The following is a 27855-nucleotide window of genomic DNA, read 5'->3' as shown; positions in this document are numbered from 1 at the left end:
GCTGCCCGACGCGTGCGCTCCCGCGCGCGAGCATTCAGAACAGCCACATCTCCGGTTGGATGGTGATGGCCCAGGGCACCTGCCCCGCTGCAGCTGACCCGGCGGGCCACTCCCTCCTCCGGGAATATTCCGCAAGACAGAAACACCAAGCCCTCCACCCTCCTTCTCATCCCCCCACATCCATTCCCGCAGGCAAAGGCTACAGAGTCGACCTGAAAGCGCACCCCCTCCCCACGTGGCCGTCACGGGCTGCTAACCAGGCTCCCAGCTCGTCCTCTGCACAGGGCAGCCAGGAAAGGCTTTCGAAATTTGGATGTGATCATTTCGCTCCCCTGCTTAAAGGTCCCCTCGCCTAGAATCCAGCTCCTCGCCGCACACCCTCGGGGACGACCCCCGGGCCCTGCCCGCGGTAGGCAGGTCCGCAGGCGCGCACCTAAGCTGACGCTGACCCCGCCCCCGAGCGGCGCGAGCATGCGCAGCCGCGAGCCCGGGCAGGGGTGCGCGCGCAGGGGGCGTGGGCGGGGCCTCTGGAGAGGCAGCCCGGGCGGGGGCGGAGCGCGGCGCCCGATCGCACGTTTCCGGCCCGGCCGCGGCTGCGTCGTCGCGGCGGAGGCGGGGCTTCCGGCGCGGCGCGGAAGCGTCGGCAGAGGCCGCGGCAGGTTGGCGGTGAGCTGATGCAGGCGGCGCGGCACGTCGTGGTCGCCCTGTCCGGCGGGGTGGACAGCGCCGTGGCCGCGCTACTGCTGAGGCGGAGAGGTGAGCGACCCCTTCTCGGGGACTACGGCCGTGCCCGGCTCCCCACGCGGTGGAGGGGGGCATCCCGACTCTGGGGGCCCCGAGGCCCTCTGGCCGGGGCGGCGGCGGCGGCGGCGGGGTCTGCGCTGACCCCGGGGACGGGCCTGGTCCTGCCGGGGCCCGTGCGGCCGAAGTGCCCACGGAACGTCGTGCGCTCCGTTCCCGGACGACGCCCCTGTGCCGGAGGCCAGCGTGCGTCCCGGGCGTCTGGAGAGAGCCTGCGGTCGGGAGCCGAGCTGAGCTCCGTTCTCCACGCGCGTGGTCGCTTCTCCTTGTGAGGCCGCCTCCGCGGGGTGACGTGTGCACCCTCCGCTGTGAACACCTGGGACGCAGGGGCGGATGAGAGGCTCCTGAGCGAGTTCCGCTCTCCTCGTGGAGTGGAGGGAACGCGCCCCTCGCCGGGTTACCGGAAGGCTTAGCTGACACGAGCCTGCACCAGCTTTCATTCAACCCTCTGTCCCGGTGCCCAGCACATGCTGGGCCCTCCGAAAACAGTGGTTATTAGCTTCTAGATGGAAATGTAGGCACACGGGGTGCCTGAGTGGCTCAGTCGGTTGAGCCTCCGACTCTTGATTCCCTCTGGGGTCACGATCTCAGGGTCTTAGGACAGAGCCCGGCGAGGGCTCCGCACTCGTCGGGGAGTCGCCTTGGGATTCTGTCTCTCCCTCTCCCTTCGTCCCCACCCACTCATGCGCGTGCGTGTGTGCGCCCTCACTCTCTCGGATCTTTTTAAAAAATGTAGGCACGCTAAGCATCTGTAACTTGAGAACGGAGAATCAAAGCATCACAGAGGGTCATGGTGTTTAAGGTGAGACTTGAAGGGAGAGTAGGATTTCACTAAGCAGAGAATTGGCGTGAACTGTGGAGGAAAGTGCTCCCGGCAGAGTCAGCAGCTCGAGCAGAAGGTCAGAGGCATACAAGTGTTGGCTGGGTTTGGACAGAAGGAGGTGGCTGGAGAAAGGAGAAAACAGTGATTATGGAAGGTGTTATTTTAGGGACTTTAGACTATGTTTAGACTGTGCAGAGCCCTTGCAGGTTCCTGATGAGGTGTGTGACATGTTTTGAGAGATGTGGCAGACTAGCCGTGGGCAGACCAGGTATACTACGTTTACTCTACAGGAAGGTCAGCTGTCCCTTCTCCCCAGGACCCAGACGACCACTCGTATTCCAGCCTTCCCTGGGGTTTCCTCCTCAGTGGGAGAAGCTGATGGACGTAGCAAAGGAAAAGCGTGGTCCTCTCCTTGGCATCGCGGGCTTCCCTATTCTTGTTGGAGGTGCAGGTCCTATCCTGTGCCCCCTGGAAAGTTCAGGTCCCATCCTGGAGTGCCTGACCCTGTGCGCATAAGTGGGTCCATCTCCATGACAAGAAGGCTGAAGTTATAGAAGAGGAGATTTTGAAAGCTGTGTGTGGGGTTGTCTCTTCTTTTTTTAAAGATTTTATTTATTTATTTCACAGAAACAGCGAGAGAGGGAACACAAGCAGGGGGAGTGGAAGAGGGAGAAGCAGGCTTCCCGCAGAGCAGGGAGCCCGATGCGGGGCTCCATCCCAGGACCCTGAGATCATGACCTGAGCCGAAAGGCAGACGCTTAATGACTGAGCCACTCAGGCGCCCCTGGGGTTGTCTCTTCTACAAGGACCTTTTTAGCTCCTGTTCTGTGCAGGACACTGGGACAGAGGGTTGAATGAGGTGTAGTCCCTGCTCTCTGAAGAAGTCCACGCTATCGTGAATTGCTGAAGGGGGCAGACTGGAACACCAAGCCCAGCAGAGCCCAGTGTGGTGTGCCTGTAAGAGAAGTGGAGTGGGAGAGGGCCTGATGAACTAGGGCGGAGGGGGGAGGGGGGGCATGGTAGAGCTTTGACTTTGCATCTCTGTTCTTTGGAGTACTCTATTAAACCTCTTTAAAAAAAAAAATAAAACAAAACAAAAAAAACCCTCTTAGTTACTGCTTTTCCTTTGCTAAGTCCATCAGCTTCTCCCACTGAGGAGGAAACCCCAGGGAAGGCCGGAATACGGAGTGGTCGTCTGGGTCCTGGGGAGAAGGGACAGCTGACCTTCCTGTAGAGTAAACGTAGTATACCTGGTCTGCCCACGGCTAGTCTGCCACATCTCTCAAAACATGTCACACACCTCATCAGGAACCTGCAAGGGCTCTGCACAGTCTAAACATAGTCTAAAGTCCCTAAAATAACAAAAAATGCTTTTGTTACATTGAGCATACCCACTAAGAAACATTTCTCAAACACTTTTCCCACAGGGTAGGCACCTGAGTGGTTCCCTAAGATGAGGCAAAGCTAACGTTGGTCTTTCCAGTATTTGGTTGGGTACTTTGTTACAATAGAAGAGGACCAAAAAAAAGGTCATAAAATACATAGTTAGTACAGCCTTTATAATAAAATAGCCCAAATTTTAATTGTGTTCTTGTCTGATGACTTAGAGTCTAAGTTCTAGATGATTGGAAACAGTCTTTGAAATCAGTTTACTTTTTTGATAACTGAATGGTGGTTTTTATTTGCTTTGAAAAATGTTGAATTTCTGCTCTTCCATCATTCAGCGCTCATTTGCTGAGCCTCTACCACGTGCTAGGCATTGTGCGGACACAGGGTAGGGATACAGAGATGAAAATACACCATCTTGCTCACCTGGGGGACACAGGCCAACAGTTGCAGTCCCGCAGTGCGCTGTGATGAGGGAGGCGTGTACAAGGGCTGTGGGAGTGTAGGGGAGGGAGCCTCTGGGCCAGCCAGCAAGTCAGGTGGCTTGCACTCGGATGTGAGTCACCTGGAAGGCCATGTAGCAAAGCAGGCATTGCCAGGTGAACTGGCGGATGGTGGTGCGGGAGTGGGGCGTGTCAGGGAACTGCTGGGAACTCAGCAACTGCTTTCACCCCGCGTTGATTATGGACTCCAATTCGTGTCCCCTCATTCCCCCAGGCTACCAAGTGACAGGGGTGTTCATGAAGAACTGGGACATGCTGGATGAACATGGAGTTTGCACTGCTGACAGAGACTGTGAAGATGCTTATAGAGTTTGCCAGATCCTAGACATCCCTTTCCACCAAGTGTCCTATGTGAAGGAGTATTGGAATGACGTGTTCAGGTGGGTCCAGTTCAGAGACGCAGAAGGCTTCCTGATGTGCTGTACCACCTTCCCAAGGGAATGACTGCCGTAGTTGGCCGGGCCAGTGACACGTGGCGAGTGCTGTTGGGCAGTGGTGCTGGAGACCGTGAATGGGAGATCCCAGAGCACCGGCCTCATATTTCCTTACGGTGCCACCTGCTAGAAGTCTCCTTAATGCCTTCATGAACCTGGAGTTGTTTCTGCTGCTAACTTTGGGTGAGGGAACTAAGGCTGAGGTCTTCCCTGAGAGGTGCCATGCAGGGATCCCTGTGCGGGTCAGTGACGAGGGGCTTCTGGGAAAAAGAATTAGGTGAGGCCCCCCCTCCTTGGTGCCTCATGAAAACACGAAACACAAAGACTTTAAAATGTAACAAATACCAATGGTGACCTTTAAGTGCTTGCTCTGTACTGGGCACAGTGCTGCGTTTGGGGACACAAAGGCGAATAAGCTGTGGCTCCATTCTGCAGGGGTTTGCAGCCTGGGGGGAGGAGGACATTACCTTCAAAAGAGGTAACAGTGGTGAGCGGCATGTAAGACGTACTAGTGATTTCATTAAAATGCTGCAGGTTCAGAGGAGGGAGAAATGTGTCATATGGAGCAGTCAGGAGGGCTTCATGGAAGAGGTGAAGTTGGATCTGCTCTTGAAAATAATAGTGAGGTAGAGATTTTCTAAACAGGGTAGCAAGAGCAGTGGTGAAGAGGAGGAATGCCCATCATTTTGGGGGGGCGTTGACAGCTTTGGCTGGACTCTTGTCACCGTGGAGGAAGGCTGCTTGCTCTGGGGTGTGGGGAGCCCACCTAGGCTCTGCACGGTGGGTGTCCATCGAAGGTGCCCCGGGCAGCAGCGATGTGCACAGGTGTGGGGTAGGCGCTAGCCTCAGGAAATCCGTGGGTCCAGTCTTGATCCTGCTACTTACTGCATGACCTTGGGCAATGCACTTGGCTTTCTAAGCCTTTTTTCTCATCTCTTTAATGAGGATATTGCCTCATGGGATTATTGTAAGAATTAAAAGAGTTGAGATAAAGCTGTCAGCACTGTGCCTGGCATATTAGTAAGCAATAAATGTAACTCTTGTGATTTGTATTATTGAAAAGAGCGATCTGGTAGCCAAGTGTAGGGTAAGTTATGGGAGAAGATTGGAGGTGGAGAACCTAGGGAGAAGCTGCTGCTAGAGGGTGGGGATGACGGGAGTGTGGAGTGGGGGTGAGGGCTGGCTGTGGCGGGCCCCAGAGGACAGGCCCATTGGCAGCAGATGTCAGGCTGAAGAGTCGGCTGGGGTGCTTGTTGAACACCCACCTGCATGGGGCCTGGGATGTTGGCCCCAGAACCTGCACTGTGACAAGCACGTCCATTCATTCTGATGGGGGATCCGCCGGGTCTTACTTTGGAAGTGGTGCCGGGGGGCTTGGTAACTGACGGGTGTAGGAGTGGGAGAAAGAGGAGTCAGGGATAGCTTCAAATCTGGGTGGGTGGGGAAAGCTGCTTTGGGAATTCCTTTGAGTACTGCAGGGTTTAAGGTGATAGCAAGAAATCCAGGCGAATTTAAACTTCACCCTTTATTGCTAGGTTTGCAAAGTGTGTGAGCGAATATGATCTATTGAAGGTTAACTCACATTTAACTGAGGCCAGGCAGGCTCTGTCCAGTCTGCCTTCTGCCCTAGTTTCATCCTGGTTGCCTGTGGGGATGGTTGTGATTGTGCTTTTTGTTCTGAACGCTCACCGCTCTGTTTTTGTTTTGTTTTTGTTTTAACATTTTATTTATTTTAGAGCACGAGGTGTGGGGAAGGGCAAAGGGAGAGGGAGAAGCAGACTCCCCGCTGAGCAGGGAGCCCGATGCGGAGCTTGATCCCAGGACCCTGAGATCATGACCTGAGCTGAAAGCAGACACTTTACCGACTGAGCCACCCAGGAGCCCCTGAACGCTCGCCGCTCTGATAGCACTTTCTAGCTCCGAGATTTCTTCTGAATTCTTTTGTTCAAGGCCCATTTGGCCTTCAAGGGTCAAAGTGCAGATGTTCTTTCTGCTTGCCCTCTCCCTCCTGGGGTGCAGATGGGATTTGTCCCCTCACCGAACAGGCTGTGCTCTGTGGTTTTTGCTGATGCCACTGATCTGTCTTCATTAAGCCGTCTGGGAAATGGTTGACATGATTTTCATAAGCCAGTGGAAACGTTCAACCTCTTTAACATTCATTCAGTACTTGTTATATAGAAAACGTTCTGGGGGCTGTGGACACACAGAAAGAGTAAAGCAAGAGTTTAATGAAACTCTTGACAATTTTCTAACAGTTAAAAAGTTGAAATATGGAGTAACACAATTGTTCTCCCTTCCTGAGAGGACCAAGAGGTGGTAGGAACAGTTTGGCATTGCCTGCTGGATTTAAAGATACATGTGTGACCTATGACCCTGTGCCGATTCTTGGTCTGCCTTCATAATGTGACCCTCTTGGTCAGCGTTGTTCTTTGTAACCATTGTAGAGCTTTAGGTGCAATGAAAAATGATCACAGATACTCAAAATACACCCTGTAACTTTTTTCTTTTTTAAAGATTTTATTTTGAAGTGATCTCTACATCCACTCAAAGCTCAAACCCATTACCCCGAGATCAAGTCGCATGCTTCTCCAACTTTAATACTTTAAACTCCCCTTTAATACTCACTTTAAACTCCTGGAACAGTCATCATAATCCTCCTAAAGTGAATACTCTGAGACCATGAACTTCTTGCCTAACCATCCTTCTCCTGTGTCCAGTCAGCCAGCCCGTTAGAGCAGAGTTGGGTCAGCTAGGCTGCCTGACGCCCTGAAAACCTCCGGACGTTGCTGGTCCTTAGACGTGTGGGAGCCACATTAGAAAAGTATCAGTACCAGTCCTGGTACATTTATTCGCCCAGTGACCTGAGTCCCCAGGCTGGGACTGTGGAATTGCTAATAGAACCCCAGAATGGTGGCTCAGGATCATAGGGTTCCTGCTCTGGTTCCCGCATGTTCTTCACCCAAGCCTTCCTCTGTTGGTGGAGTTAGGGGAAGCTGGAGTTGAGTGAGTCCATCCCATCCCTTCCCCGCACACCCTGTGAGCCTCTGGGGAGCCGGAACGGCTGCGGAGCCGGAATGGCAGGCGGTACCTGGCTTTCTGTCCGGCTTTGTCCGTTATCAGAGATTCAGATGGAAAGTGCGGTTGGCTTTACACTAATGCTTGAAAACACTGACATGGCTGTCTAATGAAGCTCCCCCGTTTTATAGAAGATTGTAGCTCTGGTAAGACGGGGAGAAGCTAACTTAAAGTAATTTAACCGATTTATTTTTAAAGATTTTATTTATTTGAGGGGTGCCTGGGTGGCTCAGTCATTAAGCGTCTGCCTTCAGCTCAGGTCATGATCCCAGGGTCCTGGGAGATCAAGCCCCGCGTCGGGCTCCCTGCTCCGCGGGAAGCCTGCTTCTCCCTCTCCCACTCCCCCTGCTTGTGTTCCCTCTCTCGCTGTGTCTCTCTGCCAAATAAATAAAATCTTTAAAAAAAGAAAAAGATTTTATTTATTTGAGAGAAAGAACGTGAGCTCAAGCTGGGTGGGGGGAGGGGCAAAGGGGGAGAGAGAGAGAGAGAATCTCAAGCAGACTCCGTGCCAAGCGCAGAGTCGGACACGGGGCTCAATCCCACAACCCCGAGATCAGGAACTGAGCTGAAATCCAGAGCTAGACACTCAACTGGCTGAGCCACCCAGGTGCCCCTACGGATTTATTTTTTTGAGGAATGTCTCACACTTAGGAATGAAAATCTTTTTCTTCTATTCCAGTGATTTTTTAAGTGAATATGAAAAAGGAAGGACTCCCAATCCTGACATAGTCTGCAACAAGCACATCAAGTTCAGTTGTTTTTTCCATTATGCTGTGGATAATCTCGGTAAGTCATTTTGTTATTTCCATTTAATCTTTTTAAAATCATAAGGTTTTCAGAGGTAGCCAGGAGCCAAATGCTGGTGAACAGTTTTATCTTCAGAAGGAAAAGAAGCAGTGAAAACGATCATATTCTGTATTTTCCTCAGTAAGAAAGAATTTTCTGGCAATATGCAAATGACAGGGTCACAGGGAGGAGGGAGTGTTTCCTCATCGTGGACCTCCCAGGTGTGGGGACCGTGCTGTGGGTTCAGGAGCACCAAGTTCAGAACGTCCTGAGGAAACAAAGGGGTCACGGGCAGAGAGCCCAAAGTGGGGCCACCAGGGCTTGCCTGCAGATCCAGCTTTGCCCAGAGCAGCTCCATTTCCTGGCAGAGTTATATTTAGCGGAAGTTTCATGAGCCCTCTTTAGAGCTCAGGAAAGTCGGCATTCGGTTTCTTGCTAGTCCTCCTTTTTGCTAGTCCTGGTGAGACTTTTTATGTTGCTTCCCAAGGTGACTTTCTGCTCTGCCCCGAGAACAGGTCTGGGTCTATACTTGATTCTGGATTCTGGGCCTCTCTTTCCCAGGATCTGAAGCCATGGTTTAGTGGCCTATTCTTTTTCTTTTTCTTTTTTTTAAAGATTTTTTTATTTGAGAGCGAGAAAGCACGAGTGGGGGTGAGGGGCAGAGCAAGAGGGAGAAGCAGGCTTCCTGCCGAGCAAGGAGCCGGATGTCGGGCTCATTCCCAGGACCCTGAGATCAGGACCTGAGCGGAAGGCAGACGCTTCACTGGCTGAGCACCCCCCACCCCCGGCGCCCCTAGTGGTCTGTTCTCAAAGCCCGTCGAGGCCCTGCTCCCTACTGACAGCTGCCTGCAGATTTTGTCTGTCCTGCTGGTTCTCCTCTCTCCTCTCCGTCTGCCTGCTGGGGCATCCCTGTGCTTGGTGGGGCTCCCCGACACTGCCTCGCTCGCTGCGGCCACTCCCGTGCCCTGCCCTCGCAGCAGTTCCCGATTCTGGCCTTTCCGTTGCTTCTGTCCCGTGCGGCTCACCCTGCCGCGTCTGGCCACGTGCCCAGACACGTTAGTGCGACCGTCCTGTGCCAGTGGTCCGGTGGCGTCCCAGGACTGTCGGCTGCTCTGTCCGGTCAGCTCTGCCGCAGCAATGGAGGCGGGTCCCCACGAGGCCTGCAGACCCCGTGCACAAGGGCCCTGCCGCTGGGGAGGGGACACACTGGGTCACAGGCCACATTGACACCTGCCAGACGAAGGCTCCAGAAGTCTGGGTGCGTTTGAATGACTGACCCCAGAACTGAGCATTGGTAGAGGTCATACTCCGAGGGAGGTCATACTCCGAGCTGGGGAGCAGATCTGGGGCTCCAGCTGCCTGCGGTCTGGCATGACCTGGTGTTCGGGGGTGTCAGGAAGGAAAGGCACCTGCCCTGCTCTGGGGGGCCACGTCTGGGGGGCTTATACTTAGCCCCCGTTTATTCAGGAAGGGAGTGACAGGCTCATGGCTTGGGCAGTGACTTTGGTTTTGGGTGTTAGGAGACAGGACCTCGGATGAGCCGAGCAGTTACCGGGGGTCCTTGTGCCCGGCGAGTGGCCTCCTTTGCATGCCTGCCACGCAGGGCAGAGCCTGGCTGTGCAGGAGAAGGACCGCACTTGGGAGGGGCGCAGCCAGCTCTGCGGGAGGGGGTGACACCTCCCTCTGGAGAGAGTGGGGCTCCCGGTTGCCTTAGCTTCTCAGGGAGCCAGCCCTAGGTGGCCGTCTGTCGGGGTCGCTTCGGAAGGAGTTTGTACAGGGAGTGTCTCCACGTCTGAATTCCCGCGTGAGCAGTGCAGCACAGAGGGAAAGTACGTGAAACCTAGACTCTGAGATCTTGGGGCTTCTCCCAGAGGGACTCGATGCTCGGCAGTGTAAGTGGTCGTTCTTTAAGGAAATAGATTTAAGGACGGTTTTTTTTTTTCCTCTCTGAAAAGCAATCAGGATACAATAGTGTGTTTCCAAATGTGCGTTTTCTGGTAGTTCATATACAACAGTTAATTCTTTTTTTTTTTTACCTTCCCAGTAAGAATTTGCCTCAGGGTGGGGAATGCATGTGGCAAACGGGGGCGCCCACTCCTGTGCAGAGGTGGTTTCTGCTTGTTTTAGCTGTGGCCGATGGCTTCCATGGCAGACCAGTATTACTAGAACTTCCCTTTTTGTTTTTGTTTTTTTTAATAGGTAAAACTGTTATTTCATTTTTTTTTTTAAGTAAGCCTCTACATCCAACGTGGGGCTTGAACTCGTGACCCCAAGATTAGGACCCACAAGCTCCTCCAACTGAGCCAGCCAGGCGCCCTCAACAGTTAATTCTCGTTGCATCTTTTGTCTTACACTGAGCTAGTCTGGTGGGTGAGGCACACACTCAGTTTGCTGCCCCTTCCAGGAACAGGTCTCTTGCAGCACTGAATATCTGAAATGTTCACGCAGGGAAAGGTTATGAACTTGTATGTGCCTTCCTAGGTTCTTTCGCTTTTTTGCTTAAAGGGGAGAGAAGAAATGGAATATGCTGGATGGTCCTTTACTGCGGTGGAAATAATGTGTGTTTATTAGAGAAAGTTCAAAACGACAGCAGAGGGAAAATAGGGAGATATCACCTATCATTTCACTTCCCAGAATCAAAGGAATGGGCTTTCTCATATTTTTCTTAATCTTTTTCTGTACATTAAATCTTTTTCTGTACACTACGATCCCAAAAGTGGGATCGTAGTGTTCTGTATTTTTTTCCCTACTTAACAACATCATGAAAAATTCCTCGTAAGTGTTGCTGTTCTTGGGGCAGTGGCATTTTAACTTTATGTTCTCCTGGTGGTGAACATTTTGGTGTTCTCAATTTTCCTTAGTATAGGAAACACTGAAATGAGCTTTTTACACTTAAATCTTTGTGTGCGTATCTGTTTCCTTAAGCTAGAGTGAATGAGGGGATGGATGCTACCTTTTGAAAGGATCATAAAGCTGCAGTGAAACCTTGTAGCGAGGTTGTACCCGCGTAAATGGAGAGCTCAAGGCCACTTTTGATCAGAACGTTGGGGGCGGCCTCCATGCCCTGGACCTCCGTATTTGAGAGGGAGCTGGACCATCGGCGCGGGCCGTCCACACAAGGCTTGGTGTCTGCCCGCTTCTGAGAGCTCCCGAGGCCCGAGGTGGCCATAGCCACCCATGCGGGTCTGAAGCTTGATGTTGTGTCTTTAAAAACCTGACAGGAGCAGACGCAGTTGCCACGGGTCACTACGCCAGAACCTCACTGGAGGATGAGGAAGTCTTTCAGCAGAAGCACATGAGGAGGCCAGAAGGGCTTTTCAGAAATCGATTTGAAGTCAGAAATGGTAAGTTAGAGCGCCCGGGTCAGACCTTCAGGATGGGTGCACAGAGGAGACTGCTTTGGAGCGTGGCAGCGGGTCCTTGTCTGAGCGCGGCCGCCGCGTCTGTGTCTTCCACACTGGCTGGCTGGTCTTGGAAACGACAGTTATCGGGAGCAGAGCCTGGCTGGAGCCTGCATCTGTGATTCCTTACCCAGTTCCTCACACTCTGCTAGCGACTCGAAGGTTCTTGTGCTATTGGGGACATACCTGTTGATAGTTGGAGGGCTCACAGGCCCTGTCGCTTACCGTCAGGCTCTTGAGGGCCCGACACTGAGGTGTGTGTACTTCAGCGTGACCCAGTCGCTGGAGCCTGACAGGCCTGCTGGAAGGCGTGTTTACAGAGATGATGGGTATAAATCAGTTTATCGGCGTTAGAGGAAGTCAAGTTCCCCCTTTCTAGAAAGATGCCCAGCTGTCAGCAGGGAAGCTGCTCGCTTGTCCGGTGTACCTTTGTGTGTAGAAGAGAGGAACTCACATCACTGTGAAGGGAGCTCAGAGCCACGTCTGAGCAAGAAATCTCCATTGTTGTGGGATCGCCGGAGGGTCAGCCTGCTGACCGCCCGCCTCACGGCCCCTGCCCCTCTCCCCTGAGCACGGCCATGACAGGCACGCGTGCCGCTTGGCCCCGCTGGGCGTGGAGCTGGATGCGCTCGCCCCACTTCACAGGGGAGGGGGCTGAGGCGTGGAGTCATTTGACTGGGCTCCATGCGGCCATAGCGCTGGCTCTCAGCCCAGTTCGGCCCAGCTCCATAGTTGTGCCCTTTCTGCTGGGCCAGGCCCCAGTCGAGTTCTGTCCTCCGTGTCACCGAGCCTGGTCGTGCAGTCGTCTGCTGTGCTGCGGGGGCCCCGAGGGTGCTGCAGGCGCTCGGCTGCCCAGGTCAAGTCCCCGCCCCTGTTTTCACAGCAGAGGGCGCTCAGATGACCTTCCCGCCTCGAGCACAGACAAGGACAGTGCTTGCTTGGTGGGAAGGTCTCCCTCTGCTGCCTGTGGGGCGCCGGGCCCCTAGCCGCCGGGCTTGCCGCCAGGGCCTCAGGGACAGATGCGGGGAGAGAGGACGGGTTTCCTCGGCCTCCCTCCGGGGTGCTCCTGGGAGCCGCCTCTCCCACTCCCTGGCACCGCTCTGCCGGCAAGCCTCTCCGTGTCAGGAAGGATGCGGAGTCCTGCCACTTGGGAACTCCGCGGCAGAATGCAAGTAAATACGGATTTAAGGGTCCTGAGTGGCTAAAGGATTTATTTCCATATTGAATAGACATGCTTATCTCCTAGAAAATGGTTTGCCTTCCAGAGCTCTCTGGACCTTTATGCGAGGCCAATAGGTGCTCTGAAACTTCTCTGATCACATTGACGGATGTCTTGTTGAGTCATTTGAATGTGTAGTTGTGGTAGGAATACAACAGTGTCGTTGTTTTCAGCATGTTTTCTAGGCACACGAGAGCTTGTTATTTAATTCTTATTTAGTTGCCCTAGAGACCTGGACTAGGGCCTCCTGGCCTGGGCCTGGGTCCCTGGGCAGAGGGCAGGCGGGGCAGCGCACACGGGGCAGCGCAGAGCCCGCCTGGGTTCGTCGGCACTCCTGGGCCCTGGCCTGGCCGCCTAGTCAGGCTCAGCCGTGTGAAGGGGGCGCGGCGCCAGCCTGACAGTGGACAGAGCTCTGAGAGTGTGTGAATGAAGCCCCTGAAGCGTGTTCCTTTCCATGGTTTAAGATTGCCGGCCTCCTGGGGCACCTGGTGGCTCAGTCGTTACGCATCTGCCTTCGGCTCAGGTCGTGGTCCCAGGGTCCTGGGATCGAGCCCCACATCGGGCTCCCTGCTCCGAGGGAAGCCTGCTTCTCCCTTTCCCACTCCCCTTTCTTGTGTTCCTGCTCTCGCTAACTGTGTCAAATAAATAAAATCTTTAAAAAAAAAAAAAAAAGATTTTGAGTCTGTTTTATTTATTTATTTATATTTATGTATTTTTTAAAGATTTTATTTATTTGAGAGAGAGAGAGACAAATAGCAACAGATAGTGAGAGAGAGAGAGAGAGCATGAGTGGGAGCAGAGAGAGAAGCAGAGCCCGATGTGGGGCTCGACCCAGGACCCTGAGATCACGACCTGAGCTGAAGGCAGACGCTTCTCCGACTGAACCGCCCAGACGCCCTAGGTTTTGAGTCTGTCTTAAACTGTGTCCTGAGGCCTCCGTGCGCGCTGCTTGACTGGGCTTCCTTTTGAAACAAAAAGTAGCCTTGGGCAGACGAGTCTGCCTGCCTGATGACTGGCTATTTTCCATTTCTCGGCTGGTCGCGTTGCTCTGCACATAGGAAGGGATGGACTAGGACTTAAGCCGCACCTGCACTGTTCTGTGGAGCCTCTTCAACGATCTCAACCTTAGTTTCCTCGTCTGTAAAATGGGGGTAATGAAACCTCCTATGGCTAAAGTGAGAATCACGTTTGAGGTCACGGGTGGCGAGCGTTCCCTCCCCAGGGCCCGTGTTCCACACGCAACGGTGCGAGCTGACAGGTGCACGTGTGTCGTGTGGACCCCTCCACACGTAGCACGCTCTGAGGGTGCCGTGCGGCGGCCTCTCCTAGCGCTGCATCCAAGGGATGTTGGAAGGAGCCACAGTACTGAAAGCCCCCATGGCTTTCCCGTGGCTCATTGAACTTGACATTGGGGAGCCTGGTGCTTGCAGTCGTGGCCGTCCTGGCACGGGCCGGGCAGGTCTGATGTGGCCCAGCGCTGGAGCTGGGCCTTCTCTGATCCAGTGTCACAGGGCCAAGGTCAGTCACACCTGTGCACCGTGGCCTCTGAGGCAGAAGTTCTTTACAGTGGAGGTGGGCATACGGGAGATCGCGGGGCGGTCGGACAGAGGTCCACGTGACTCTGAACGAAACCCGCTTTCCTGAGAAAGGAAACCAGTTGAAAGGCACTGCGGCTGGAGTCGGACATGGGAAGGTGGGGGGCGTGGGGAGCCCCTGACCCCCTGTCCCAGGGTTCTCTGGGGGTCCTCTCGTCCAGCTTCTCACGCTCGGCTGCATGTATCTTAGGCTTGTTTTCACGTCCCCCCTTCAGAGCGGGTGTGTGCGGTGTTTAGTCTGTAAAATACTGTGACCCACGGTGGGAATTGGAATAAGCTTCCTGATCACGTAAAATTGTTCTTACCAGCAAATAAACTCGGGGTGAGAACTTTCCTCCCCTGAAGCAGGGGGATTATTGTTTGTTTTTCCTAGTGGTCTGCTTCTGAGTATTGATTTCTGCTTCTGACAGACCAGGGGTAATCTAATAGAAGGATGTGATTCAGAGCCAAGTACCGTTATGTTTACTCCTGCAACATCTTTTGTTCTTTACTCTTGGCAGCGGTAAAACTTCTTCAAGCAGCTGACAGCTTTAAAGACCAGACCTTCTTTCTCAGCCAGGTTTCCCAAGATGCCCTGAGGAGAACCCTCTTCCCTCTGGGGGGGCTAACGAAAGATTTTGTCAAGAAAATAGCTGCTGAGAATAGACTCCATCACGTGCTTCAGAAGAAAGAGGTAGGACCGAGGGGGGTGCGCTCGCGGCACCATGGCCATGGTCTGCGGGGAAGCGGGGCCCTGTTTGGGCACTTCCTCCCCAGGAGCCAACCTCAGGACAGAGCCCAGCTCACGCACGCGGTAGGACGTGCTGTTGACATACCGAGAACCGCTCAGATGCGATTTCTCCCTCTGTCCCCTCCTCGGCCCTGCTCTGAGGTGAGCAGCTTTCACAGGAGCCTGGCGAGCTGGTTGGGGTGCTCTTGGCCCAGCCTGCCAGGGGAGGGCGGGGCAGGAAGGACCAGGCCCCGAGACGCCCCAGCCAGGGCTCTGTCGCTGCTTGCGTGCAGATCTGCCGTTTCACACACTCGTCTAGCCCCTCCTTGTCGAGGGCCTTCCTGTACTGGGTGCCGTGCTGCTGGCCCCTGAGGATAGGGCGAGGAGCACACGGGTCCCTCATTCCTGCCTTCACGGAGGTCACAGGAGGGGGAGACAGACACGAAACATACCACGGTAAAAAGACGGGCTCCGAGGAGTTAACATTTAATCCAACGTAAGGCCTCAGGATGAATAGGATTTAGTGTCACAAAGGGGGTTGGAGGGAAATTGTCCCAATAGTGGGAAGACGTGTGCAAAGGCTGTGAGGTAAGAAGAGCCTGGGCGTTGGAATGACGGTGAAGCCAGCGTGGCGGGGGTCTGGTGCTACAGGATGGTCCCGGCGGGCTCGGTCTGGTCGGGCCACGTTAGGGGTTGGGTCACCTTCAGCTGAGGCTGCTGCTTCATTTTTGTCTTCCCGGGAATGAGCATGACCTTGCTTTTTTATCAGCAAGTGATTGTCCCCAAGGAAGACATCCTTTCTCACATCCATCCACCCATCATGTCTGTCCCTCTGTTTACCTGTTCGGTTTCTGGGTGTGGCTCTGTGCTGGGAGCTCAGACACACAAGCAGGGCAGGTGAGCGCTCCGTATGCTGGGAACGGTGGTGGAGCGTGCGTTCCAGCGCGTCTTCTGAGCTAGAGTAGATCACCTTGAGGGAGTCCTCTCCTTCCTCCGACTCTCCTGCGGATGCCTCGGCTTCTGGCCCAGCTCCTCTCCTTCCCGGCTCGCGGCTCACCGACGGTGGTCCCAAGGGCCCGCGCAGCTCTGGCGCTCTCTCCTGCCGGGGTAGACGTGGGGTGGCCTTGCTTACTCACCAGATCCCGGGTTGGGGGCCTGAAGCAGACCCCTCGAGATGCTCTGAAACCCCTCGAGGTCCGTTGGTGGGGCGCGGCTGGTGTCTGTGGGTGCTGGCTGAGGAAAGCCAGGCCTGCGGCCCGGGAGTGTGGGGAGGCCCGGGGAGGCCGGGGTGCACAGCCTCCTGTCCTCCCGCCACTGGCTTGTTCTCGTGCGGACACCTCCTGCCTGTTCACCGTCCTCACTGTCGGCTTTCCTTTTGTTTCAGAGCATGGGCATCTGTTTCGTTGGTAAAAGAAATTTTGAAAATTTCATCCTTCAGGTGAGTGTTCTTTGAGCAAAAGAATGGAGCCACATTTTTGCTCTGGACCTGGATCCGTTAGTAAGGAAATGCTTGTTTTTCAGTATTTACAGCCTCGACCTGGTAAATTTATTTCTATAGAAGACAATAAAGTTCTGGGAACACACAAAGGTGAGACACAACCTCGGGCTGCTTTTCGTCCTAAACTTCCTGAGTTGTGGGGCGAGTTTCAGACAAGAAGCTTGTAATTCCTTCCGCGTCCACGAGTGAGTCCGAGAAGCCTGTGGGCGGGGGTCGCGGGCGGCACGAGCGAGTGGCCAGTGTTGTACGTGGTCTCCGTGAAGCCTGGAAGCTCATAAAGAGGGATGCCCTCCGATTCAGAAAGACCTTGATCTCTGAGTGCTGTGTCCCTGCAAATAAAATTACCATCTCACCGTAGAAAAAGAAAACATGAGAACACAGAAAGGTCCACCTGATGAAAGAAGCATGACTAATTGATTTCAGAACGTGAGCTTCCAGATCTAGGACAAAGAAGAAACAGGACCAGAGAGTGTCCCCATAAGGCAGGGGTGTGGCACTTGGGGTGCTGCTTGATTGTTCGCAGATATTTGCTGGGGGGGGTGAACTTGCCCTGGGCTGGTGTGGTGAGGCTGCGACAGACAAATCAGGCCCAAACATTCACAGTGCAGTGGGAGGACAGATGGTGGGTTGGTGAGTGGTGGGCCTGTGCCCTCGGGGCATCGGAGAAGCCCTTGGGGGCTGGTGACCAGGTAGGTCTTGACCCAGAACGTGCCTGACCTGCTGGGGGAACAAGGGCTGGTATTCAGGCATAGATGGTCTCACAGATGGTTCTTTGGAAGCCCCCAGTCCAGTTTGTGCAGATGGCTTCTCTTTCCTGTTGGGGGAGCTGGACTGGGTTGTCCTGGGCTCCTGGGGAGCCAAGCAGAGAAGCCCCAGGCGTTCTGAGACAGGAGGAGGGGGCAGCCTTGCTGGGGACAGGCCTGTAGGGTGCTCCCAGCCTGTCTCCAGCAGGATGAGATCCCCTCAGCTTGTCCCCTCTGTGCTAGGGCTGTTCCTCTGGGATGGGGTCGGGGGGTGCACAGAGAAGTGATGCCACAGCCCCCGTGCGGTTCGTCCGTCAGAGGGGCTCCTGGAGGCTCAACAGGAGGGGGCTTAGGGCTTTGAAAGACGCCCCGTCCACGGTCTGCAAGAGTGGTCCCTGCAGCTGATGGTTTAGGTGGCCCGGCAGCTGGCATGGCTCCTGGCAGGGTGCGAGGTGCAGCCAGACCTGGCCCAGACAAGATCAGGGCCGAGGCTCGCGGTGGGAGCACACAGCCCCTCTGGATACTCCTCGGTGGCCTTCCGACTGCTGCCCCCTGCTCCCCATGCTCTGCTCCCCATTAAGAGGGGGATGGTGTTTGAGATGGAGCTGGTGGCAGCTCCCTGAGAAACCATTATTTTCGTAGGTTGGTTCCTGTATACTTTGGGCCAGAGAGCCAAGATAGGCGGCTTACGGGAGCCCTGGTATGTGGTGGAGAAGGACGGCACCAAGGGCGACGTGTTTGTGGTGAGTCGGGCTGGCCTTTTAGACAGGTGACGGAGGTCTGTTTTTGGCAGAGCCAGCAGTGTCTGTGAGACCAGGCAGGGCTGGTGGAGCCCTACAGAACAGCAGTGATTGATGGACCATCCTTGCCTTCCCTCTGCGTCCTCCTGGGATTGGCCCCCAAGGTACCAGAAGGATTTTGTTGAAGGTACTTACCAGGGTCTTACTGTACGTTGGCCACTCTGGTGATCATGACATTGATGGCTATGAATGGATCCTATTTTTCTGCTTTTACACAAGAGGCCGAAGGTCCCTCAGTGCTTAGGACAGGGCTGGCCCATGGCTCCAGCAGGCCATTGCTGAACAGACGGAAGCAGCCGAGCCAGGACCAGAGCCGTCTGTGGGCCAGTGACCTGAACCCCTGTGACCCTGAAGCCCATCCCTGGGCTCTTGGAGCAGGGTTTCCCAAAGGGAGGGAGTTTGCCCTGCCTCCCCACCCCCACCCGTTGGGACACTCGGCAGTGTCCCTACGTATCTGATGGGTGGAGGCCGGGGGGCTGCTCACATCCTACAGGTTAGCTCCCACCCCCGAACAGAACGACCCGGCCTCCCATCTCAGTCATATCAAGGTTGAGAGACCCTGCCCTAGGAGAGCAGGGTGCTCGCTCGCAGAGCTGGAGGACCCTCTCTTAGACACAGGCAGAGCGGCCAGCACACCTCGCCTACTGATTCTGGGACATCTCCTTCCAAGAAGAGCCATGGGCATCACAGCCTGGACAGGGATTGTGGTCATGCATGAATTAAAGTGGTTTTTGTGTAAAATTTCAGTGGTGTCTCTTGCTTTGAGAAAAATCAGGAGGGTCATCACCTGACATTTGTCCCCATGTGGGTATCCCTGTGTGGGCCTTGGGGACAGGGGCCTCAGAGGCAGATGGCCTCAGCACAGCCCCGGGGAGCCGACACTGTCCCTTCTTTCCCTGGCCACCTGGTGTTTGATGGGCTTCCTGCGGTGACCTTTTTGAGACAGGCCAGCAGCGTGGTGGGCCCTGCCCGGGCAGGTGCGGCACGCAGAGTGCTGGGGACCGTGACAAGACCCTTTCCCTCCTGTGCCTCAGTTTCCTCCTGTGCAGAACAGGGAGCAGAGGCCGTGGGATGGCCCCGTGCGTTTCTGGGGCCGACACGGTGGCCAGCAGCCAGCTGCTGTTGGGGTTGCTACTGATGAAGCACGGCCGTGCAGCTTGGGGTGGGGGCCCCTCCGCTGAGGCCTTCTGTGTCCTGACCTGCGCGTCCCGCCCCGCAGGCCCCCCGGACAGACCACCCGGCTCTGTACAGGGACCTGCTGCGGACCAGCCGCGTGCACTGGATCGCGGAGGAGCCGCCCGCCGCCCTGGTCCGGGACAAAATGATGGAGTGCCACTTCCGGTTCCGCCACCAGATGGCGCTAGGTGACTGAGCGGGAGGGTCCCTTCAGAGGGGGCCCAGGGTAGGAGCAGTCATTAGACTTGGGGCGGGAGCGTCCCCCACTGTTGAGGTTGCAAAACATACTCGCAACCCCTCTCCGCCCGCCTTCTCTGGGAGCCGGCGCTGGGAGGCGCGTCCGGGAGGTGCAGGCCTGGCAGCAGCCGTGGTGCGGAGCCCCTCTGCCTGTGGCCCCTGCTGCTCCTTCCGCCCCCCGGGGGGCGAGGCCTGGCGCTGGCCGCACGTGGAAAGGCCAGTGCCCCCGCCAAGGACCCCTCTCTTCCACCCAGTGCCCTGCGTGCTGACCCTCAATCAAGACGGCACCGTGTGGGTGACGGCTGTGAAGGCTGTGCGGGCCCTGGCCCCGGGACAGGTGAGTGCCCCGTGCTGCAGAGGGGGGCGGGGAGCCCGGCCGGAAGGGGGGACTGGGCCTCACGCCACGTCCGCGTGTGGCCTGGAGCCCGGGCCTCGTGCACGAGGTGGGCTTCGGCATGTGCTCAGCTGCCCCTCGCCGGGGCCCGTGTGGCCGAGGGAGCTCTAGCCAGTGGGCTTCGTGCTCTGGAAGGAGGGCCCGCGCTTCCTCCCCACTGGAGCACCTAGTGTACAGGGTCGGGGGCTGAGGGGCAGAGTGGGTGTGGGTGCGCGGCTCACACAGCCAGTGAGGGTGGAAGCTGTGCCCCCCTGCACCCGGCGTGCCCCTCCCAGCCACACCAGTAGTACCCGCTCCTGCTTGGCTCTGGGAGGGCCCAGCTGCCCTGTCGGCCCCCCGCCCCCCACCCCCGTCCCCCCAGCCCAGCAGCTGCGGGCCCCCACTCCTGGCTGCTGGTGGGCACCTGGCGCCGGGCCCACTGTGGTGACAGGGCCTCTTTCCTTTTTAGTTTGCCGTTTTCTACAAAGGGGATGAGTGTCTGGGCAGCGGGAAAATCCTGCGCTTGGGGCCATCTGCCTACATACTCCAGAAGGGCAAGAGCAAGTCCAGAGTGGCCACCGAGGGCCCCAGCGACGGCCCCAGCGACGGCCCCGGCAATGGCCCACGGCTGGGCCCCGCGCCCTGAAGGAGGCCGAGCTGCCGCCGAGCGCCCGGGAGCAGACAGGGAGGAGCAGAGCCTGGGGTGGAGCAGTCGGGGGAGCTGGGCTGAGTCTGCCACCCCAGTTCTATCCAGGTGGCCAGGGTTCCAGCAAGCCTCCCGAGCCTGGGAGAGCCCCAGAAAGGCCTGCCCTGTCTTCTCCAAGTTGGTGCTCTGGCCAGAAGAACTTGCTGCCGAGTGGGTGGGTCCCAAGGGCCCCGCTTGCAGAGTTGCTCTTTCGTGCCCCAGGGAAGGCCTCCCACCCGCAAGCACACAGGCGGACTGCGGAGGAGGCTGCAGGGCCCGCATCCAATAAAACGAGTGTCTGGGACACAGAGCCTGCCGGACTCTCCTGGGGAGGGAGCAGGCCTCCGGTGCACAGCTTGGGCAGAGGGACGCCAGCCCCGCTGCCCCGTTCACGCCCCCCCCCACCTGTGTCGGAGAGTTAGTCCCGGCCCGCAGGGGTTCAGTGCGGGTGTGTGAGGGGGCCGGCTGCGCGAAGGCCATCCCTCCCCCTGCAGAGCACCCGGTGCCCTGGCTGCGGTCACAGGGAAACCAGGAGGCCTGAGGGGCCTTCGTCCCAGTGGGGCGGGGCTCGGCGGGTGTTCCCTGTGGGGCAGCTTACTCACCAGAAGTCTGGCCCCCCCGGTGCCTTCGGCCGTGGTTCGCCGATGGCCGACTTCTCGCTATGTCCTCAACGGCCAGAGGGGCGATGGGTCTTTCTGGGGCCTCACACCGTGCCATCCCCCGGGGCTCCACCCTCACGACCCAAGTGCCTCCCAAAGAGCTCCTCTGTTCACACCATCACATCGGGGATTTAGGGTTTCCCCGCAGGAGCGTTGGGGGGCGCTGAGCCCCCGGCATGATGTGTGCGCACGTGTGGCTTTTGTGGCAAGAGGGCAGGCGGTCAGGGCCCGCTGTGCCGTGGGCGGCACCCTGTGGCCCCGCGGAGTCCCTGAGTGACGCCTCCGTGCGTGGTGAGGGCCCCGCCAGGCCCTGCCGCGGGCAGCACGCCGAGGCGCGGGCTCTGTCTCCTCTCCTCGGTGCCTGCGCGGCTGGGGAGTGGCGTCTGGGTCGGGCAGGAACTTGGCCCTCCGGGGAAGGCCTCCCGTGTCTGCATGCCCCCACCGCCTCCAGCTCGCCTGCCCTGAGGGTGGGGGCTGGGCGCTGGGGACAGAGCTCGGGCTGCGTTCTCTCACTAGCCTCACACCCAACGCATTCCTAATGCTTCGAGCCAGGCTTCTGTGGGGACCAGAAATGTCCCCTGCCTCCTGTGGATGGAAGGTTCTAGACCAGAGGTGGCCTAGGCCTCCAGGCACGGTGCTGCTGGAGGAGCACCTGGGAAAGTCGTCCCGTGGCCCCCAGCCTTCGAGGCCTCTGGTGGTGACAGGGCTAGCCCTGGGTCTGGGTGCCAGGCATCCAGGGGCCCCCTCCCCACCCCCAGAGGCAGGTCACAGGCCCCAGACCACAAGGGAGGAGCCCGAAGTGGGGTGACGGGCACCGCGGCCCCAGAGCACTACAGTGGGAGGAGGACTTTCTTCTGAACAGGAGGGAGGCAGGTGGTTTGAGCAGAAAATCCCTCTGGCCCCTGAGGTACAGGTGGGAGGGAACGGGGGCCACGTGGGCTGTGGGGTTGGCTTTGGTGGCGGGCACGGACAAGTGTAAGGCCCGTGTAGCGGGTCGGGAGGAGGGTGGACGACTAAGACTGTTGTCCAGATGGGGTCCTGCTGTCCTCGGATCTCCCCACGCATCAGCACGCAGTGCTCCGAAGAGCAGAGCGGCCCCCCCCGCCCCCCGTGCAGCCAGAAAGGGGGCCCGGACCTGTCACCCCGCTTGGCACCGGCCTCGGCTCTGGTGTGCTGCCTGCCGCCTGCCGGCGAGACCGGCCTTGCACCCCATCCCCGCCAGCCGGGGGCAAAGGGCACGAGGTGGGCCGGGCCCCACCGCTGGTTTAGTGGGACCCTGTGTAGGGGGTGACAGGCTGCACCGTTGGGGGCTTTAAGACCAGGCCACTGTGTGGGGCTGAGAACTAGCTGCCAGCCCCCCTTTCCAGAGGCAGGATGAACGTGGTCCCCCTCAGTGACGATCAGGATCCCCATCCCCGCTCCTTACACTAGCCAGGGCCTGGGTCTGCCTTCTCCCCACCTGGCAGGGGGCTTCCGGGGCTGGAAGGAGCGGGTAGGGGGCCCGAGCATCCAGGGCCGGGCCTTCTGGCCTGCCACGTGGCAGCTGGTCCAGATAAAGGAGGCCCTGGGAGGTGGGGGCTCGGCCTGCCCTGCCCAGGCTAGGAGGCCGGCCACTGTTCCGCATCACTCTGCAGGTCGTGCCAGGCGGTGGAGGCTGGCGAGGCTGGCCGTGGAGGCAGGGAGGGACTGGAACCCCGCCCATGTTCGGCCAGCTCACAGGGCAGCATGGAATGGAGCCTCCCCGGCCTCAGGGTTCCCGATTCACTGCCCTGGTGGCTGGGCCTCTTGTCCTGCTGCGAAGGCCCCCCAGCGCCCACCCTGCTCCGTGCAAGGCTGACCCTGGGAAACGGCAGCAGGAACAGGGAGGAAGGGCAGCCCGGTGGAAGCGTCCAGCACAGGCCGCCCGTCCTGCCAGCCCAGTGCCAGGCCCCCAGCTGGTCCGGCGGCCGCTCGGGTCACCCAGGCTTCACCTGTGGCGGGGCCCATGGCAGCCTTCCAGCCGCCGGCGCCACCCTCCCTCTGGTGGGCACAGCCTGCCCTCCCCCTGCCCGAGGCCACCAGCCAACTGCGCGAGGCCACTTTGTGCATTGCGTCAACTGTCCGCCAGGGGGCCAAGTTCATGAGCTGGGACTCTGGCCCCTCCCACTGCCCCATGCTGGCCAACTCTAGGGCTTCAGGAGACCCTGGGCAGGCCGGAGGGGCTGGAGCTGAGGAGTAAGACATGTGTCCCCTTGTCCCCGTTTTCCAGATGGGCACCCCCGTTGCCAGGCCCCGCCACTGCCCCACGTGCCCAGATCCCGAGGGAAGGGCCCAGGGCTGGTGCTGTACACACGGTGAGAGCTAAAGATCCCGGGAAACCCCAAATGGCCTGCTCGTCCCGACTGCGTCAGGAGGGTGGACACAAAGTTCCAGTACAGCTCCTTTCCCCCGGGGCCTGTCCTCAGGGAGGGGGGCGGGGGGAACAGCACAGCAGAAGCACAAATTCGGAAATCTTAATTTATTGCAGACTCTTCTCTTGTGTTGTAATTCCAGTGTTCCGAACATTAATAAATAGACATTTGTTAAAAAAACTCCAGTGTCTCATTTCTCATAAAGTCTTAAGTCACAAAAATAGGTTTACAATGTATTTTCCTGTCTTAATAAAACGGACAGTTGTTTTTTGGTAACAATTCTGATCAGATTGAAAACCGCACCCCAAGGGGCAGGACCCAGCTGCAGAAGAGTGAGGACGCGAAGGTGGGGGCTTCTGACTCTAGGGTATTCAAACTTTTTGACTTAGAAAAGGTCTCGTCAGGGGTAAACATCTGAAGACCCTCTTCTGTCTTCAGAAGGCCCCTCACCCGCTAAGGCACATTTATAACTCGTTCCCACATGCAGACCCGGGGTCTCACTTCGCTCCCGTGTGAGGTGTGTGGCCTCAGAACTCCTCGCAGCTGCTGTTCCCCGGGTGGCCCTAACAGTGCTCACATTTCCATCCGAATACGGCGCGGAAATCTTCACATTTGACTTGATTTTCTTCCTATTTTATGGTTTCTCAAACTTGGAAGCAGCTGTACTAGTCCCGTACTTGGGCGCCTGATTTGAAGAACAAAGGCAACACTGGAACGAGATGCGTCTGAGTCATTCTGGCCCCACGCCACGGCCCCTGGGGCCACGCCGCGCCGACTGCCCACCGCGGGCCAGGCGCGGCCGCTCCTCAGTACGAACTTCCAAAAAACAGCTTGGTAACCACTGAGAAGCGTGGCCGTGGCTTTGTCCCTCCGCACAATTGGCCATCTGAAGCAAAATGAAGTCATTGGTCGGACTCGGGGGTGGGGCCCCGGCCTGCCTGGGGATCCTCAGAGTCTAAAAGAGCTGGAAAATTTGGCAGGAAGGACCGTGACATCCTGGAAGACCTCACACCTCCGTCTGGATCGGAAACGTGTGAACACTGTACAATCCCACTGGGAACAGGAGCAGAGGGGACAAAAGACGTCCCCACCTGCGGTACCACACCGACTGGGCCAGTGGCCAGGGAAGCCCCGCCGGCCGAGCGTGGGCCCAGGGTGGGGGCGGGGCGGCCAGGGAAGGGCCAGAGCTAAGTCACAGTCAGCGCCTCCACCATGGCCGTGGGGCACCTGCGTTCTCCACCAGCCTCAGTGGCGGGCGGGGGGGGGGCTCCTCAAGTCCCGCCCCGTCCCAGGCTGCCCTGTCTCCGATCCACCACAGTCGGGGCGGCTGGGAGCGGAGGGCACACATCTCAGAAACGCGCGCTGGGAATTCAGGCGGCTGCGCGTGGTGCCCACAGCTCCCTGTTTCCTGGCCGGGCCCAGCGGCAGGAACCTCTGTTCGAGGACCCACTCGCTCCCCACGCACTTCCCACTCTGATCTGCCGGGACACCAGCTGCATCAACGCACACCAGGTCCAAGTACAACTGTGCAATCTTCCTTATATAAAAAAAATAGTGAGAGATCATCCCACAGATCTCCCAGTATCAATAGTACAAATGCAAAATATACACAGGCTTTCACCTTCTCCGAGTCCCATACAAATATATATAGAAGTATCTACACCTTTTCAACAAAAGAAAATAATTTGCTTTAAGACAAGGGATGTTTATGCAAAGGGCCGTCAAGGCCACCGGCCAGGGACCTGTGCCACCTGGGGGCACCTGCATGGCCAGTGGACCTCCGTCCTCCACCCACGCCCAGCACCCCGAACCCCGACAAGCCAGGCCTGGCAGTTTGGGGCCCCGCCAGCTCTTGTACCGGGCCCACTCCTGGCCCTGCCGGCCGCGGCTCTGCCTCCCTCCGCAGTCGGCATCCGGCTGAGCCGGCCCGGGAGCCCACCCATCCTCGAGCCCGTGACCTTTGGCACTTGTCACGGGTTGGCTGGGCCCCGAGCTCCCGGGGGTAGCCCGGGGCTTTGTGTCTGGACTGTCAGTCACACCAGTCATGGGGCTGCCACTGCAGGGATCCCCACCACCAGGGCCCTTCACTGACAGCGCAGCGGCCCCTTGGGCTCCAAGGTCCAAGGGTGCATCGATGCAGCACAGAGGCCTGGCTGGAGGCGGTGGGCTTGTCTCGGTTTCCTGATGGTTCATATTGAAGTTTCGTTACTGCCTCTGTGCGTGGGAAGAAGCCGTCAGGCAGGCGGAGGTCAGCAAGAACGGCCCCTGCCATGCGTGAAGCCAGCAGCTGGGCGGGGTTGGAGGTCACGCGGGGGCAGACACCCCCCAACGCAGGGGACGGGCGGGGGGCAGAATCCCCCAGTCAGGGGGCTCGGAGGAGGGCAAGCTCACGTGTGGACAGAGCTACACTAGGCAGGAGAGGGGCAGGTCGAGTCTGCACCCTGACACCCAGGGCCCCCTGGACGGCCACGCCCATCTGAGCGTCCACACAGCCAGCCCTGCCTCTGAGCAACCGAGTTCACTCAATTTTAAGAGAGCCATTCTAGAAGACCTGGTTCCCGTTCTTTGCTCCTCCCTTAGAAGTCTGTAGGAGGGAGGAGCCGCCGGGAGAGGCCAACGGGCCCATCCCCCCCCCCCCCCCCCCCGCGGGGGGGCCCCCGGGGGGGGGCCCCCGCCCCCCCCCCCCCCCCCCCCCCCCGCTCTGTTAGTCAGCAGGGGGGCCCCAGAGCCTCGATTTCCTCAACCACAACACAGGGTAGTAATGATCTGGACCAAGAGCCTTACAAAGTGCTTAGTCCTGCATGGTCTTAAGTCGTAGAATTTCAGGACTGGGCAGGACTTTAGGGCTTTGGCCAATGTAGCCCCCACAAGGGCGTGAATGTTGGCAGCCCTCCCCCACCGGGCCAGAAGTCCACTTCATCTTTGGCGGGCTCCTCCTGACCCTGCTGAAGCCCCTCCCCTCCACAGGACCCCAGCACAGCCCCTGGGCCCCTCTGTGCTCAGGCCCCTGACCACCGCCCCTCTCTGGACTGGACACCTGTCCCCTGGGCAGGAGGCGAAGGGGGAGCTGGCTGGGGCCGCTCCCGCTGCCTGCAGCCGAGGCCAAGGCTACTCACTCGGAGTCAGAGCCGGCCGCCTGGGCACTCCCAGCCCGCACGTTCATGGCCACCCCATTGAGGTGCTCGCGCCCCGGCTCCCGGCGTGGGCTCTTGATGGTGATGGTGCCGTCGGGGGCACGGGCCCCGTCGCTCGAGCCCAGGGAGGACGAGCGCGACGACGCGGGGCTCTGCTCGCACTCGGCCAGCTTCTCGCGGAGCCGGGACTTCAGAGTCTTCTCGGTCAGTGGCGGCGGGTAGGTCACTTTGTTTTTCAAGATGCCTGGAGGTGGGGAGACGCATAAAGTCACGGTCAGGCTGACGCTGCCGGATGCAGGGACTCGAGGAACAGTCCCTGCGGACCCCTCAGCCCCTGCTCTTCCCTCCTTGGGTCTCAGCGCCAGGGCCAAATGGTCGCCTCTGTGCAGGGGGGCCCCCTCCGGCCGCCCCCCGACCCCCGCTTAAAGAGACCCTGACCCACCTGCACCCAGTCTCCGCCCCGCCTGCACCCCGTACCGCCCTTCGCCCCCACCTGCACCCCGCCACGCCCCCGCCACGCCCCGTTCCGCCTGCGCCCTGAGCCACACTCCGCCCCGCCACGCCCCCGCCACGCCCCGCTCCGCCTGCAACCCGCCCCCGCCACGCCTGCACCCCGTCCTGCCCCCACCTGCACTCCACCCCACCCCTCCTGGACCCCGCCCCCACCTCCTCTGCACTCTGCCCCACCGGATCCCGCCCCCTCCCCAAATGGCCCCGCCTCTGTCCCCCTCCCTCGCTGAGAGGTTTTCTGGTCCCCAGCTTCCCGGGAACAGCGCGGCCCTCGCCACTCGCAAAGCACCTTTTCTCTGCTCCGGGGGCTGGTTGGGGAGCACGTCCGCAGGCCTCAACGGGGCGCCGCTCTCCTGCTCCGGGGAGCGCTCGCTGCAGTGATTGCCCTGCTCATCCAGGTGCAGCTCCACGCTGACCTTGGTCTCCACCTTCAGGCGCGGCTTGTCGCCAGGCTCCTCACTGTCGCTGCCAGCCAGGGTCTCGTTGGGCCAGCCGGCGGGCATGTGGTTGGCAGCAGCATCCACTGAGGCACAAGACCAACGTCAACAGCAGGGAGACTCCCTACTTTTGGAGATGCACCCCCTAAAAGGTTCCCTAGTGTCCCTCCGTGGGGAGCCTGCCTCCTAGTGGCCCTGACCCACCACTCCCAGAGCTGCAGGCCTGACAGGGTGCCACCCTCCACCCTGACAGTGGGGGCCCAGGCTACAATCCCCCCACTCCACCTCAACGCCCTCGAGCCTCAACGCTGGCTCCCCCAGCAGCAATCGGGGCCAGCTTCGTGGGGTCCTTGAAGTGAGGGTCCCCAGAGAAACCCTCCAAGACCTCCCTGCTTCTGCTCTGCAGATGCTGTGGCCGGGGCCTCCCCCCAGCGAGCACCTCCCACCTGCTGTCCCTCCCCCAGCTAGCACCTCCCACCTG

At 58.4% G+C, this 27855-nt stretch overlaps 3 protein-coding genes across 4 annotated transcripts in view; 2 read left to right on the top strand and 1 right to left on the bottom strand.

Moving 5' to 3' along the window:
• GRAMD4 (GRAM domain containing 4) overlaps nucleotides 1–27855 on the top strand; it is a 467167-nt gene that overhangs the window by 200076 nt on the left and 239236 nt on the right. The window lies entirely within an intron of this gene.
• TRMU (tRNA 5-methylaminomethyl-2-thiouridylate methyltransferase) lies at nucleotides 635–23473 on the top strand. Of its 2 annotated transcripts, none has more exons than XM_034987305.1 (11): nucleotides 635–756; nucleotides 3728–3893; nucleotides 7702–7808; nucleotides 11030–11152; nucleotides 14524–14696; nucleotides 16117–16170; nucleotides 16254–16320; nucleotides 17616–17716; nucleotides 18993–19137; nucleotides 19441–19523; nucleotides 23152–23473. In XM_034987305.1, the coding sequence occupies exons 1-11, from the start codon at nucleotides 675–677 to the stop codon at nucleotides 23245–23247; spliced, it is 1197 nt and encodes a 398-aa protein (XP_034843196.1). In that variant the 5' UTR covers nucleotides 635–674; the 3' UTR covers nucleotides 23248–23473. The 2 variants fall into 2 exon arrangements, with proteins under 2 accessions (XP_034843196.1, XP_034843195.1); XM_034987304.1 differs by having other exon boundaries at nucleotides 20029–23473.
• The window catches only part of CELSR1 (cadherin EGF LAG seven-pass G-type receptor 1), a 137270-nt gene continuing 132800 nt past the window's right edge, over nucleotides 23386–27855 (bottom strand). The window contains exons 33-35 of the mRNA XM_034987292.1: nucleotides 27227–27460; nucleotides 26410–26671; nucleotides 23386–25507 (exon numbers count right to left, since the gene is read on the bottom strand). Coding sequence (XP_034843183.1) covers nucleotides 25483–25507; nucleotides 26410–26671; nucleotides 27227–27460 — 521 coding nt within the window. The 3' untranslated portion in view covers nucleotides 23386–25482. The remainder of the gene's footprint in view (nucleotides 25508–26409; nucleotides 26672–27226; nucleotides 27461–27855) is intronic.

The sequence above is a fragment of the Mirounga leonina genome, unplaced genomic scaffold, assembly GCF_011800145.1.
Source record: "Mirounga leonina isolate KUSES-001 unplaced genomic scaffold, KU_Mleo_1.0 Mir_418, whole genome shotgun sequence".
Taxonomy (NCBI): domain Eukaryota; kingdom Metazoa; phylum Chordata; class Mammalia; order Carnivora; family Phocidae; genus Mirounga; species Mirounga leonina.
This window is presented reverse-complemented; position numbering and strand designations above follow the sequence as displayed.

Bases quoted from the DNA above. Each gene is read 5' to 3' on its own strand.
- TRMU (XM_034987304.1), top strand. From the start codon at position 675: ATGCAGGCGGCGCGGCACGTCGTGGTCGCCCTGTCCGGCGGGGTGGAC. The intron at 3,894-7,701 runs GTGGGTCCAGTT...CTTCTATTCCAG, and splicing joins TATTGGAATGACGTGTTCAG to TGATTTTTTAAGTGAATATG. The intron at 19,138-19,440 runs GTGACTGAGCGG...TCTTCCACCCAG, and splicing joins CCGCCACCAGATGGCGCTAG to TGCCCTGCGTGCTGACCCTC.